At 43.9% G+C, this 14,745-nt stretch overlaps 1 protein-coding gene across 1 annotated transcript in view; it reads left to right on the top strand.

The window, feature by feature from the left end:
* The first annotated feature begins 273 nt into the window (after positions 1–273).
* Positions 274–14,745, top strand: part of LOC126526254 (glutathione hydrolase-like YwrD proenzyme) — a 77,587-nt gene continuing 63,115 nt past the window's right edge. Inside the window, exons 1-2 of the mRNA XM_072284004.1 lie at positions 274–413; positions 9,968–10,121. Coding sequence (XP_072140105.1) covers positions 304–413; positions 9,968–10,121 — 264 coding nt within the window. The 5' untranslated portion in view covers positions 274–303. The remainder of the gene's footprint in view (positions 414–9,967; positions 10,122–14,745) is intronic.

The following is a 14,745-nucleotide window of genomic DNA, read 5'->3' as shown; positions in this document are numbered from 1 at the left end:
AGAATTTAGAAAAATTTAGAATGCCTTTTGGAAAGATAAATACAGCAAGAATGTAAATGTATCATCATCATCACCGTAATCATCATCACCACCATCCTAAGCGTATTTTATGCCCACTGCCGGAGAAGGTCCTCTACCTACGATCTGCTATTACCTCTGTTGCATGTTCTACAACACAATGCTCTTTTCAGGAGCTATAGCTTGTAGGCCTACGAAACTATCCCTAATTTTCATTCCTAAATTATCATCATACGCGCAGATGTGCTCCGCAGTGGAGGCAACGCTGCTGACGCGGCGCTTGCCATGGCAGCCTGCATGCAGGTTCTTCAGCCGTATGCCACCGGTATTGGAGGTGACTGCTTCGCCGTGCACTACGACGCCCGCACAAAGAACGTTCGCTGCGTCGATGGATGGTGAGTAGCAGGGGAGCGCGTGCGCAGCTCTCATGCCCTCATAGCTTGACATTTGTCAGTGGGTTAGTTTCTATATAACCCAAAAGAATGTTCTCGTTCCGAACACGCCAAAGTTTTGATCACGCTATTGACATGGAAAACAGAAACTGAGGGGTCCGGCTTTTGTGAGGCACGAGCACACGAAACTAACAGATATTGAAGCCTAGGAAAGCATAGTACAGAGTGGGTCAGGCTACCGATAGCGGCAAGTTATTTGTTTTGCTCATTTTCCTTTAGCGCATCACTTCTACATTATACATAAAAAGTCAACAGTGTCCTCTTCCTTTTCCTTGGCATTTATTATGTGCCGGGTACATGTGGCTTATGCAACGGAATAACGAATAACACAAGACAAAGTACATTATTGCAGATCCTTCGAAATATCACGCGGCAGAACTGCGGCGGGAGGCTGTTAATGCTGCTTAGTGCTGTCCTACCACTTCGCTGGTTTTGTGAACATGTATATTTCTAGAAAGAGTAGTACCAACGCCACTGGGTACACTTCACCTCGATAAGCCACAGTCATTCTGGCGGGCTCACATATTTCAGCGGCTACCTAATATTTATTAACGGCAGTGTACCGCAGATACTGAGAAGTAATATTCAAGAAACGTTCCACAGTAATCCGCATCTGGTTGAGCGGGTGACTCAATCATATCTTATCCGACACGCGAATATTGACTTCTCGGTAGCTGTAATCTCATTAACGAACGCATTTAATCAAACAAACTAGTCCCAGTATTCGCAGGAGGGTTGATGTCGCTGAACTATAATTTAAGCTGTGAGAAACGCTCTCCTACCGATAGCAAAGCATGTCATGGTCGCTCAAAATATATCGGGATTCTTCTAGGCAGGCTGGATGTTTTTTACAGCCATACGCGCCTGGTAAAGTTCCTCAGGGCCTTATTGCATGTGCGAAACTCTGAATGTACGCCGCCCTTCTTCGAATGTGTCTACATACCTGTCTTTGTTCGTATATCTTAAATGCCTAATCTGTCCAACCTTCCTCTGAAAATTTATGCCAATTTTAGAGTTCATCACACCGACTGCTAAGAGTTCATCTTTTTGTAGTTGTAGTTTGCGGCTGCGGATCTGTGTCTTCTGAATATCATTATCCTTCTTCATCAACTTAGTTATATTCCTTCGCGCGGGAAGCTTTTAAACTATGCGCCACAAAAAGTTCTTCAAAACGTCAAGCACAGAACTGACCCAGTTGTTAAACGTCCGCTTTGTGGTTCCATATATAGGATCCCATACTATGCCGAAAAGGCTAGTAACTGTCACACACGTTTATGACAACAGTTTTCGCTCACACGAAAATACTGACATCCTGTTACAGTACTCAATTGTCACATAACTACCTTTTTATCTAAAAACCTTTAACTATGAGGCTTTATGTGCCAAAACCGCGCTCTGATTATGAGGCACGTCGTAATGGGGCACTACAATTATTTAGAAGAACTGGGGTTCTTCAACGGGCACCTAAAACAAAGTACACGGGTGTTTTTGTATTTCGCCTCATGGAAATGCGGCCGCCGCGGCCGGGCATTTTTATTGGGAACATGCGAACCATAGGGTGTAGCTTTGCTCGTATTCAACTCAAAGAAAAGGCAAAGTTTGAGAAGATACGTCGTACTGATGTCTTAAGTTTACCTAGAATACGTATGTTTCCTGATTGGATAGCGTTTATGATTAAGAACCTGCAAAGAGACGTAGCATACAACAAAATAAGTATTATAGATTTGGCGCTGGAAACCTCAGCTTAGTTTTTGCACACTAAAATTAGTCGAGCAATTTGTAACGTGCGTTTTGCTCTGGGTGTCATTCGCCATCTATGTTCATTCCTAGGAGCCCGCATGGTCGTAAAATATCCGGTTCTTCTCTTCTAAGGTATATGTTTAAGTCTTTATGCCGGGACCCTTTCCCACAAGTTTATTACAGGCGTGGACTGTCGTGAAACATCTTAAGATTATTAGAGCCACGCGTGCATAGAGATGCTTCACAAATCCACGAAACAAATAATTGATTTCTGTGTGATCACACCAACAACCACTTAATGAATACAAGGCACGCCTTAGTTGGGGACCTACCTACCGCGGATGCTTATTGGCTTTAGCGCTCTGCTGCTAAGCACGAGGTCACAGGATCGAATACCGCCTACGGCGGCAGCATTTTGACGGGGGCGAAATCCAAGGAACTCGCGTGCATTTAGATTTCAGTGCACGTTACAGATCCCCAGATGGTCAAAATTTTCAGAGTCCTTCACTACCGCGTGCCTCATAATCAGACCCTAGCTCTGGCGCGTAAAGCCCCATAATAAATTTTTTTAGATGGGGACCATTGACTCCTTTTGAGCACTTGTGATTCTTTAACGTGCGCCTGAAAAGTACACAAGCAATTTTGCATCCATTTCCAGCACCTATATCTATCTATCTATCTATCTATCTATCTATCTATCTATCTATCTATCTATCTATCTATCTATCTATCTATCTATCTATCTATCTATCTATCTATCTATCTATCTATCTATCTGTCTGTCTGTCTGTCTGTCTGTCTGTCTGTCTGTCTGTCTGTCTGTCTGTGTCTGTCTGTCTGTCTGTCTGTCTGTCTGTCTGTCTGTCTGTCTGTCTGTCTGTCTGTCTGTCCGTCTGTCTGTCTGTCTGTCTGTCTGTCTGTCTGTCTGTCTGTCTGTCTGTCTGTCTGTCTGTCTGTCTGTCTGTCTGTCAAGTTGTTTATTGACAGGGTGCGCAAGGAGAGAGAGACCAAACTCGGTGTGGTAGTAAAAAAACCTGCGAGCAGTCCGAACCGGCTCCGTGCGTAAAGTGCTGGTGATGCGCCTGACTGACCGGCACTTCTTCGTTACATTTCATACGCTGAAGATGCCGCGGGCTAACCGGCGCTTCTTCTTCGTTACACCATGTTTGTATGTATATGTATGTTCGCATCTAACCATTTTCCCGGCTATCTGGCTCAATGGGTAGCACGTGGTAGAATGGTTAGTGCATCGGGTTCCTGTGCTAAGGCAACAAGGTCCCAGACCAAGATCGGTTCAACTTGGCTCACTGACTATGTCATTATGTATGTACATACATGACTCTCTTCAACGAAGCTCTTTCACGCTGGCACGTGCCCCTATAGATGCGGGACTGTGTAGGCATCGGTGTCCAAGAAACCCTTTGGCGTGGACTTGAAGCCCTAGGTATGTGCAGCTTGGTCTGTTCTGACCTTCGATAATGCTCTTTAACGCCAAGTTGGGTAACTAGATATATGCGCTGAAAATTTGCCGCTACAAAATGACTAATAGGTACCTGTAACTTTAATGGATGCGATGCGAAATCAAACCCATGGCACAAAGGTTCCTCAAGTAAAACGCCCCGTCTGATTAGCAGGCTGTGGAAAAAATTCACTGGTGTATGTGACCCTTTTAAATGAATGCTTCGCCGAATTGGGTCATTGAATACGAATCAGTCAGTGTGAGCAGGCAAACGAGCAATTCTCAGTGTTCGCCGCCACTGGTATGCCGCTCGTTTCGTCTCGAGGGCCACGAGTGGACTTCTCGGCAGCACACTGAATATAACAGCGTGTCCAAAAAGGGTGACAGAGCAGCCCGATTGCCGTATGACGCACTTCCGATCACTCACACGCACCGGTGCGCTATGCATTTTGGACGCCACACCAGCCTTCGGTATGGCGGCGCTGTGCGCCGTCGAGTGTTCCTAGTGTTCTTAGCAGCTACCCAAGGGATTTTGCCTTGATGTGCTGAACCTTCATGTCGACTATGAGGGCGGGTCTACTTGGTGCTACAAGACCAGTCGTACATGCATTGACTATGGACTCTCATCGCAAGGTCTGGTACGTTAAGTCAGGGGGATGCACATCAATGTATCACGGCTGGTCAGCGTAGGAAGTGATCTAAACCGCATGCGTATAACTATATCTACATCCACGTGGCATATGGCACGCAAAGAAAGACCCCCAGGAGTATGCCGCCTGCCAATAACTGCCTACGGGGCTATCGCGGAGGAACTTGACGAGCACCTGCGGTTGAAAAAACGTACGAACTGTGAAGAATATATCAGGCGACAGAGACGGAGTATGAAAATTCATGAAACTCACACGAATACACCCCTTGGATTGCGTTGTAAGGGATGCTGGAACCCGGAAGTACACGTGCATTTGCAAGCGCGCAAGGCAGCAAACAGGCACCATTGCAGAGCTGTCATAGAACTGCCCGCCGACCAATGCCAGGACACTTAGATTTTATACGTCCGACGTAAAGAGGCCCCGCAGGAAATTGTGCAAAGAAATGTTGCCGAATGTGATCACTGTCGGCTCTTTCAGTCACCGTGTCTCCTAAAATAAATCTGCTCGATGAACGCTTGTGTTTGTACTGTGAAAACTGAGAATTTATTTGTTCCTTCTCCCCTTTCATTTCCCTTTTCCTGTTCTCCACTGTAGGATAGCCTACCGAGCGCAGCCTTGTTAACCTCCTTGCCTTTCCCTTATGTCTTCTCTCTTTCTCTCTACCTCTCTCTTTCTCTCTGGCCGTATCTGCGAATATCATCACGAAGAACATAGAGATGAGGACACCGGCCACCACGTGTCCTATCTCGAGGGACACCTTGCAGGCAACGTGAAGCAACTGTTCGCATTCCCGCCTGCACAACCTCCGGCCTCCCATGCAAGGGCACTGAAGATGGTGTATACAAGTGCAAGTGGGTGATAACACCACTCGCACTTGACCGAGCCCTTGTGCGCATTGGGGCCTATGCAACAGAGGGAATGGACAATATACCAGTGGGACTGGTGAAATGTTTGGGCAATACAGCCCGAGAGTTCCTCGCCGTTATATCTACCGGCATCCTGCATGGTGAACCCATTCAACCAGACGGGCAATGCGGACGCATGAGGTTCTTGTTCAAGGAGGCTGGAAACACAGGGGTGCTAAAGTACTACAGGCCACTCAGGGTCACCAGTGTGTTAACCACCTGTTCGCGCAGGTAGTCAAAAAGTGGATCTGCGCATGGGCCGAAATTAATGGCGTTCTTATTCAAAAAGCAGAACCGCTCACTGGAGGACAGTCTGTTTGTGCTTAGCCAGATGGTGGAGGGGGTGCAAAAACAGCTGTAGAACTTAGTGGGATGCTTTGTGGACGTTGCGAAAGCGTATGACAGGGATCCGCAAGACCAGATGCTGTGCCGCTTGGTCGAAATAAGCATGTAGAACAGATCGACTAATCACCTTCGTAAGATGTATGCAACAATCGCCGTTTATGCCTGCTTTAACGGGCTCACCACGAGACCGGTGGCAGCACGCAGAGGACTGAAGCCAGGGTGCTTTCTCTCCCCCTTACTTTATGTGGTACACATGTCGGTGATGAAGGCTGCTCCGGAGTGGCCTCCGATTCCAGTTGAAGCACATGGTGGATGGTCAGTCGATTTGGAGATTGCTGGGGCTGTTTGCGGAAGACAAACTGCTGCTTGCCGAGAACGTAGAGCACGCATAACGGTCGGTCCCTTTGGCTACTGCCCACCTCTCTCGGCTGGAACTGAAGTTGAATGCAAGGATGTCTATGGTGCTGCAGTCCTCCGGTTCTTAAGAGGAAGCCTTAGATCGGACCAAACTCCGACGCGGCCTATTCAAATACAAGTAAAACGCAAAAACGTTTTTCTGAGATAACCCGTCGCCGATATTAATTAAATGCGTTGCATTTGAGAGAAAATGTGTAATTCTAGTGACTGTTGGAAACGGAACTTCGATTTATGTCCTGAATATTGTTAAAAGATTTTCAAAAATTCGAAAGTACGAAAAATATAGACGCAGGCAGTTTATCAAAAATAATAGCTCTGCATTACGAACTGATATCGCCGTTCTCTAAACGGCATCCATTCGATCATTCAAAGCAGACAAATTCCTTCTGTCAATTTATGTCTTATGTGAATTATTACGTTTCTTACAAGGGTTCTGCTAAAACTGTATTCCCATATTACAAAATTTTTATAGATTCATGAGTAACATAAGAATTTTATACGCTTAAATGTACTATCAAATGCGATTCACATAATTGTGATATTATTATTCCTTGGTGTAGTAAAAAGTTGTAAACTTGGTAGTTTCGTTTCCTGAAAATGCTAAATTTTTGAAAATTTTTAATAAAACATTGACGACCTAAATCGAACCTTCCGAAACACAGACTCACAAGATTTTAAGTTTTTCTTATAAATGCAGCGAATATCGTCAAATTAGGTGCAGTGGTTGCCGAGAAAAACGAATTCTAATTTCACACAAATTTGGATAGGAGCACGCGAGCTAAAGCTTCCTCTTAAGGTGACACACTCATGATTCTTCCCAATAATACCACTATACCATGGTTAACGGAATGCCGTTTCCTTGGTGTAATGCTTATTTCGTCATAAAAGACTTTGGAGGAACACGATGACCACTTGAAGCGGGCTTCTCAGAGAGCATGCAATTCGCTGCGCAGACAATGTATGTGGGCTTGGAGTGGCCCTTGAAGGTGGTACGCGTGCTTGGTCTCAACTTTGTTAATGGCGTTGTATGCCTCTCGGCGAACATGCGAGGATGAATAGAACGCTGTCAACGCAAAGATGGGAGAACATTTATGGGTTGTCATGGGCGCGTCGCTGTCGAGGCGTCTCAGGGCGACATCTGCTGGCCTTCTTTAGAGGCAAGAGACGCGACCAGCAAGATTTCATTCGACGGCCGTCTAAGGGTAATGAACGACAAAAGGCGGGCTCGAGAAGTGTAAGGATATCTACATTTCAAGGATGTGCAATCTCAGTGTAGTAGACGCCTGTACATTATTCAACGCATATCTGGGTTGTTCGCTCATCTTGTGCAGGAACACAGCGAACCCCAGTGGGCGAAGGCACTGAGGGCTCAGGCTAGGCTAGAGGAGCCGCGTTAGGGCAATCCGGAATGCTTTATAAAGGAAAGCTGCAATCCTACAGGACCCACAAAACAACCATTGCAATGGAAAAGGTATATGATAACGGCGATCGGGGCGGTCTTTGTTTACAGGCTCGCGCAAGAACTCTACACGCTCTTGTGTATCAACGGCGCTGACCTAAAACGGGAAGTAATGGCAACGAAGTGCCGGGCGTGCCGAGAAGAGGAAGAGGACGCGTATGATCTGGTTCTGGGCTCCAGAAGCCTCACGCGAGCCTAGCCGCAGAGAGAGGACCACGTTACTCGAATCGCTGGCACTTCCCGTTGTCGTGCAGCCATAGGCTCGTGATGAAACCGATGGTACTCCTGAAGCACTCGCAATAGCAGTGTACACCACAAAGAAAAAGCTGCAAAAGTGGTGGAGTGTAGCGAGTGCACGTCCTTCAACTGAAGTTAGATCATACAGTCAATATGACAATTAGGATATTGTTCCGTTTTACTGCTTTGTATTTTTCTCTTCTTTTGCGACATTGCTATTTCGTTGTTTAATACTTGTTATCATGGCTAGAAGGCAGCACTAGCGCCCGCCCGTTCTAGAAGGTTAAAACCAACATTAACATCGAAGCGCGACAGTGGAGTCTCGATGCCGTGTTTGCCTCATACATAATTTGTTTCAATGGTGGCAATACGTTGTGTGGCTATATTTATTCAGTGCTAAAGCACTGCCATTCAAATGTTTCTGTAGAATTTTTTTGGTGCTCGTTTTCTCGCGCTGTTCTTGATATGATAGAGCCACACCAACTAGCCCAGCTCCCAGTCTTTATGCAGAATCGCTCATTAAAGTTCTACTAGCAAATACAAAGGCGATTAGAGCACGCCAATTGCGGGAATGAGCACCTTAATATAAAGGTTACAGTCGGCGGACTGTAGGCTCACCTCAGTAGGAAGCAAAATAAATCTATTTGAACTTTAGTAAGCCTTCTTCAAAAGTGACCGAGACTTAAGAGTTTGTAGAACACCAGCAAAAGAAAATCGCCTTACAGCGTCATTGAATATAAATGGCTGTAGAGAGCATTTTCGAGGAGCCACCTCACGGTCTTCTGGTACTACCCCAACTACATAGAAAGTGTATTCTGAGGTGCACTCAAACATGTCATCACTCGCAGTTCACGACATTCCAGCAAAAACCACACACATAAGAACACCTAAACATAAAGTGTCGAATTCACAAACCTTTCGTTCGTAAGTGTTGTTCTTCATTGGCTGATCGCATACGCTAATGATATGTCCTACATCATTATTAGCTGGCAGGAACGCTTTTAGCGTAGGAACATTTTGTGAATGCGGGCCCAGGACCCGTATTCATGAAATGTCTTACGCTATAATGTTTAATAAGCAAATCTCAGCCAGTCTGGATGGTGCAAGTATGTATAAGCGAAGCAGGATAGCCAATAGCAAAGAACAGTTACGAACTGAAACGTCCGTGAACTAAGCCCCAGGGGCCGAATTCGCAAAGCTTATTGTTCTAAAGTACTCTTTTTCCATTGGCGGGCCGCCTTCTGTAATATGTGCAGCATCAGGATTGGCGGAATCCTTTGTTTCAGAACAATTCTAGCGTAAGTGCATTTTGTGAATACAGGCTCAGATTTTCACTCGTTCATATATGTATTGTGGAATTATTCGGGATAACTGAGAACATTAAAAATAATTGTGTGGTTTACCATCCCGAAACTAAACAGTGGGCAGTGAGGGACGCCGTAGTGAATGGCAGAGACTCAATTTTTACAGACACGCAGAACACGGTACTGAAGTCTTTTCGTGTTCCGCCATCAACGAGAAAGGGCTGCCGCGGTCGCAATATAAAGAGATGACCTCGGGCTCAGCAGCGCGATGCCTTAGCGGCACCTTGTTTTTTACATCCTCTTTCATTAACAATAATTTATCGTTTCATTATTTCACTTATTAAGCGCAAGTAATTTGCTCTATGTGGTACTTGGCGTCAAGATTTGTTATCTTGTTACGATATGACTAATAAAATATCGGGCCCATTGGTTAACCCCCTTTCGTCTCGTTTGATACTCTGCAAAGGCATAGGAAGGCATAAAAATAGCTACGATACTGACAAATGTGCTAAAAACATTCATAGATTGAACAGCGTCAAATACCTCGCCAAATACTGCAGGTGACAAGCGTAACTCCTTGCCAGGCCATAGCGAACCTTTGTAGGCCAGCCTACGCCAAGACAGTGGTAGTGCGAGCACGAAACGTGTACGCGTCTTGGCGTGGAAACACAAAGGTTGCTGTGGAATCTGGATGCTTGGCCGTGCATAGGCGGCTGTTTAGGTCAATCAGGTTAGTTACAGGTGTTCCCGCTATCGCTGATTTTTGCCACGAAAGAAGGGCTCGCGGAGACATATATTTGAATGCCCTATAAGCGAGTTAGAGCTGCAACCTGGCTTACTCAGTCGCTAAAGCTGTGTGCAACCAGAATTTCATTAACGCTATATCAATTCCACCTTCCAGTCGATAGCGTTTGAGCGGTACTTTCTGCGCTTGAGAATGGTTGTCATGCTATGTACATAACACACGTACAAAACACGCAGCGGCAGGAGCCCAGCCGCGCTTACGCTGGAGATGGTGGAGTCCAAGAGCAACTACGACTGGACAAGCGAGAGGTACATGTACGGCTTGCAGGCGACTGTTCCCGGTGCAGCAAAGGCCTGGTTCCACATCAATACTCGTTTCGGATCTGGAAAGGTGAGTCTTGGTGCGTGAGGGCTGTCAGCGTAGTCACACCTATAATGAAACTGGTATTACAATGCTTGAGTGGTGAGTGAATCAAATCATTTCCCGGTCCTCAGTGAAAGTACTCTAGAAGTTTGAGAAAACTACAAAAAGAATAAGGCATAACTCTATGCCAATTGTATTCGATTATTGAGGCAGTGCCCGAAAAATTTGCATCGAACAAGTGATAACAATATAGCCGCTATTTGTTTTTGCTAAATCATTGAACAAAAGGGCATAGTTTTGATTCCCTGTGTGCGATTCTGTAATAAAACAAGTAGTTATTGTTTGTTGTGTGAATTACACTACAAACTCATTACTAACCTGTAGACTTGCATTGCTAAGTGCCTACGTTGGCCATCCAAAAGTACATGGGTGGCTGGTGAAAGAAGGGGCTAATTTTTGACCACTGTTTTATTTTCAGCTTCAATTTCCAATAATTGTGATAAGTTGTAATTTGAAGATCACTGTTTTTCGTCACAGCAGTAGAGGATGCATACGTCAAAGCTGCAAAACCCTATATTAATTTATTTATTTATTTATTTATTAATTTATTGTACCCTCAAGGCCCGAAGGCATTACAGAGGGGAGTGGGAAAACGGGAAGTATAACAATAAAGTACGGAAAATAAACAATGCAGCGTGTTAATAATTACTAATTATACAGTACTATGTAATATCTTGCCCAGTATTTGTAAGTACGACAGACAATGTAAACAAAGTAGCATCTTGATAATTCCTGTTAGTACAATGTTAACCAGTGTCGTCCTTAGTCGCTTGTAAGTACGGCAAGTAAATGAAATAACATGTCAATAATTCCTAATTATACAATGTTAGCTAATGCTTCACGAAACAGTTTGTTGCCGACAATGGATACAATTTCACAGGGAAGGTGGTTCCACTGCCGTGATGATCTGGAAAAAAAGATTGACTGAAAGCGTTAGTGTTGCCTGTTTGAAGCCCGACCTTATGGCGATGATCGATGTGGCTCGATAGGTAATGAGGCTGAGAAATGAAGTTACTGTGAAAGGAGGAATGATAATAAAATTTGTGAAACAGTGTCAAACGTGCTATTCTTCTACGAGATGAAAGTGATGGAAGAGATAGATTGTCCTTCATTGATGTTACGCTAGCGGTACGGTTATAATTTGAAAATATGAATCGGACTGAGTTATTTTGGACAAGCTCGAGTGAAGAAATAAGAATTTCATGGTATGGGTCCCACACAGCTGCAGCGTATTCTAATTTAGGACGCACTAACGACTGGTAAAGTAGTAATTTTAAAGATCGTGGTGCTTTGGAAAACTTGTGGCGTAAGTAACCGAGCATGCTATTAGCTTTACTTATTATGTACTCAGTGTGAATGTTCCAGGCTAGTTTTGCTGTTTTATGAACTCCTAATTATTTGTATGAGTTAACGGGTTCTAGAGGAATTTTATTTAGATAGTAAGTAGGAAGAGTACTGGTGTTCCTCTGCACGCGCATAACTTTACATTTATTAATATTAAGTTCCATAAGCCAAGTGTTACACCAATCAATCACATAGTCCAAGTCAGACTGAAGAGCATTAGTGTCGTCGTTAGTAAATATTTAACGATATATCGCGCAATCGTCAGCAAACAAGTGAATTTGAGATGTCAATGAAGAAGGTAGGTCATTAATATAAATCATGAAAAGTAGGGGCCCTAGTACTGATCCCTGAGGCACACCAGAACGAACCTCAGTCAATGATGAATCATAATTATTTGCAGTAACAAATTGATGACGGTTAGTAAGAAAATACTCAATCCATTTCAGCAGGTTACTGTCAAGGTTTAAAAGACTCAGCTTGAATAGCAGCAGTTTGTGGGAAACCTTGTCGAATGCTTTGCTAAAATCTAAAAATACACAGTCGGCACAGGAGGCGCAATCTAAAATACAGTGTAATCTATGAGTGAAAGATATTAGTTGGGTATCACATGAGAATGCTTTGCGAAAAACATGTTGAGCAGAGGTTAAAAATGAGTTCGATTCAAGAAAGTTAACGAGATTGGTAAATATAACATGTTCAAGAAGTTTGCAACAGGTGCTGGTAAGCGAAATCGGGCGGTAATTCAGGGGTGAGCTTTTGTTACCAGACTTATGCAACGGCACCACCTTCCCTATTTTCCATTGAGCAGGCAGAGTACAAGTGTTTATTGATTGCAGGAAAATATTAGCAAGTATTACAGAACTGTATGTGTTAGTGTTTTTCAAAAATTTACTATTAATGGCATCACAACCGGGAGCTGAGTTTAAAGGCAAATCATCAATCAGCTTAGCAATACCTGCAAAGTCAAGAGCTATGGGTTGCATAATGAGATAGTTGTAGTGTTCTGTGTGTGGTAGATCAATGTTCGATGAAGTGGAAAAATTATTTGCTAATGATTCACTGAGAATGTTTGCGCAAGTGTCACCTGGAATAACTTCAACTGACTCATCTTTCAAGGTGATCGAGCTATCAGAAGACGGGTTAATGACGCGCCAAAATTTTCGGATATCTGTCGTAAGCATGTCAGGTAATGTATGGGATAAGTAATTGTCTTTAGCAGGTTTTCGTGCAGTTAAGTACAGATGATTGGCAACGTTATAGGTTTTCCAAGTTGTTTTACTTGCAGATGATTTAGCTAAGCGATAGAGACGTTTTTTTCTGTTAGATAGGCGTTTTATATAGGATTTGTACCAAGGGGATTGAGGATTAGAAGTGATGATGCGATTAGGAATGAACTTTTCAGTTAATAGGCGCACTTGGTCTACAAATATATCCTAATTTGACTGGACCGTACGGTTCTCAAAATCAACAAAAAATGTTTGAATAAATGACGATAGTTGATTGTTAATGGCTTGAAAGTTGGCTTTCTTGTAATCGCGTATTACTTTCTTAACTTTTGTCCTTTTGGGATAGGAGACTTTTAGACCGAATGTAAGTAAAGTATGGTCGCTAATACCAGGTAGGTATGTTATAGAGGAAGCAAGTTCTGGTTGATTAGTTAGGATTAAATTAAGCGTGTTAGCGGTTCTGATTGATGATCTGGTAGGCTGAGTCACAAGTTGGGAAAATGAAAACAGGTAACACAGTTCACCGAAATCTTGCCTGCTAAAAATATACCTGCTGATTGGATATGGCTTCATTGCTGCTCACATTTCTAGTTCACAAGTGAGACACCTGGCTTAGAGGGAAGTACAAAAGTTATACTTTCAGTGTGATAATATGTGGGATCAAAATTCGACTGCTCGTATAGGCAATATTCGACTGCACATCTAATAATGTTGATTTTGGCAAAGGCGCGCCATCTACAAAAGAAAACTTTTCATAAATGGATATTAATTCGTACACCCCTTCAAAGACGTACCAAACTGCAAGTGATATTGCTGAAGCCAGTAATACCACCGATGGTTATTAGGTGATTGCATATTTGACATTGCGAGGAACACGCCCCTGAGCTCCAGTATAAATCGGATAACGTACATAAAAGGAGCTCTATTGCGATCAGTTTCCACAAAAATTGAAATTACTTGCACACTGATGCCAATGAAAAACATGGTCATCATCATTATCATCATTTATCAGCCTGGTTAGGCCCACTGCAAGGCAAAGGCCTCTCCCATACTTGTCCAACTACCCCGGTCATGTACTAATTGTGGCCATGTTGTCCCTGCAAACTTCTTAATCTAATCCGCCCACCTAACTTTCTGCCGCCCCCTGCTACGGTTCCCTTCCCTTGGAATCCAGTCCGCAACCCTTAATGGCCATCGGTTATCTTCCCTCCTCAGTACACGTCCTTGCCATGCCCATTTCTTTTTCTTGATTTCAACTAAGATGTCATTAACTCGCGTTTGTTTTCTCACCCAATCGACTGTCTTCTTATCCTCCCCCCCCCCCCCTTAACGTTACACCCATCATTCTTCTTTCCATAGCTCGTTGCGTCGTCCTCAATTTAAGTAGAACCCTTTTCGTAAGGCTCCAGGTTTCTGCCCCGTATGTGAGTACTTGCAAGACACAGGTGTTATAAACTTTTCTCTTGAGGGATAATGGCAACCTGCTGTTCATGATCTGAGAATGCCTGCCAAATGCGCCCCAGCCCATTCTTATTTTTCTGATTATTTCAGTCTCGTGATCCGGATACGCGATCACTACCTGCCCTAAGTAGATGTATTCCCTTACCCCTTCCATTGCCTCGCTACCTATTGTAAACTGCTATTCTCTTCCGAGACTGTTAAACATTATTTTAGATTTCTCCAGATCAATCTTTAGACCCACCCTTCTGCTTTGCCTCTTCAGGTCAGTGAGGATGCATTGCAATTGGTCCCCTGAGTTACTAAGCAAGGCAGTATCATCAACGAATCGCAAGTTACTAAGGTATTCTCCATTAACTCTTATCCCCAATACTTCCCAATCCAGGTCTGTGAATACCTCCTGTAAACACTATGTGAATAGCATTGGAGAGATCGTATCTCCCTGCCTTACGCTTTTCTTTATTGGGATTGTGTTGCTTTCTTTATGGATCTCTATGGTGGTGGTGGAGGAGCTATAGATACCTTTCAATATTTTTACATACGGCTCGTGTACACCCTGATTC

The sequence above is a fragment of the Dermacentor andersoni genome, chromosome 8 (assembly GCF_023375885.2).
Source record: "Dermacentor andersoni chromosome 8, qqDerAnde1_hic_scaffold, whole genome shotgun sequence".
In the NCBI taxonomy this organism is placed as follows: Eukaryota; Metazoa; Arthropoda; class Arachnida; order Ixodida; family Ixodidae; genus Dermacentor; species Dermacentor andersoni.
Note: the sequence above shows the minus strand (reverse complement) of the source record. Positions and strands in the feature narration are given on the sequence as shown.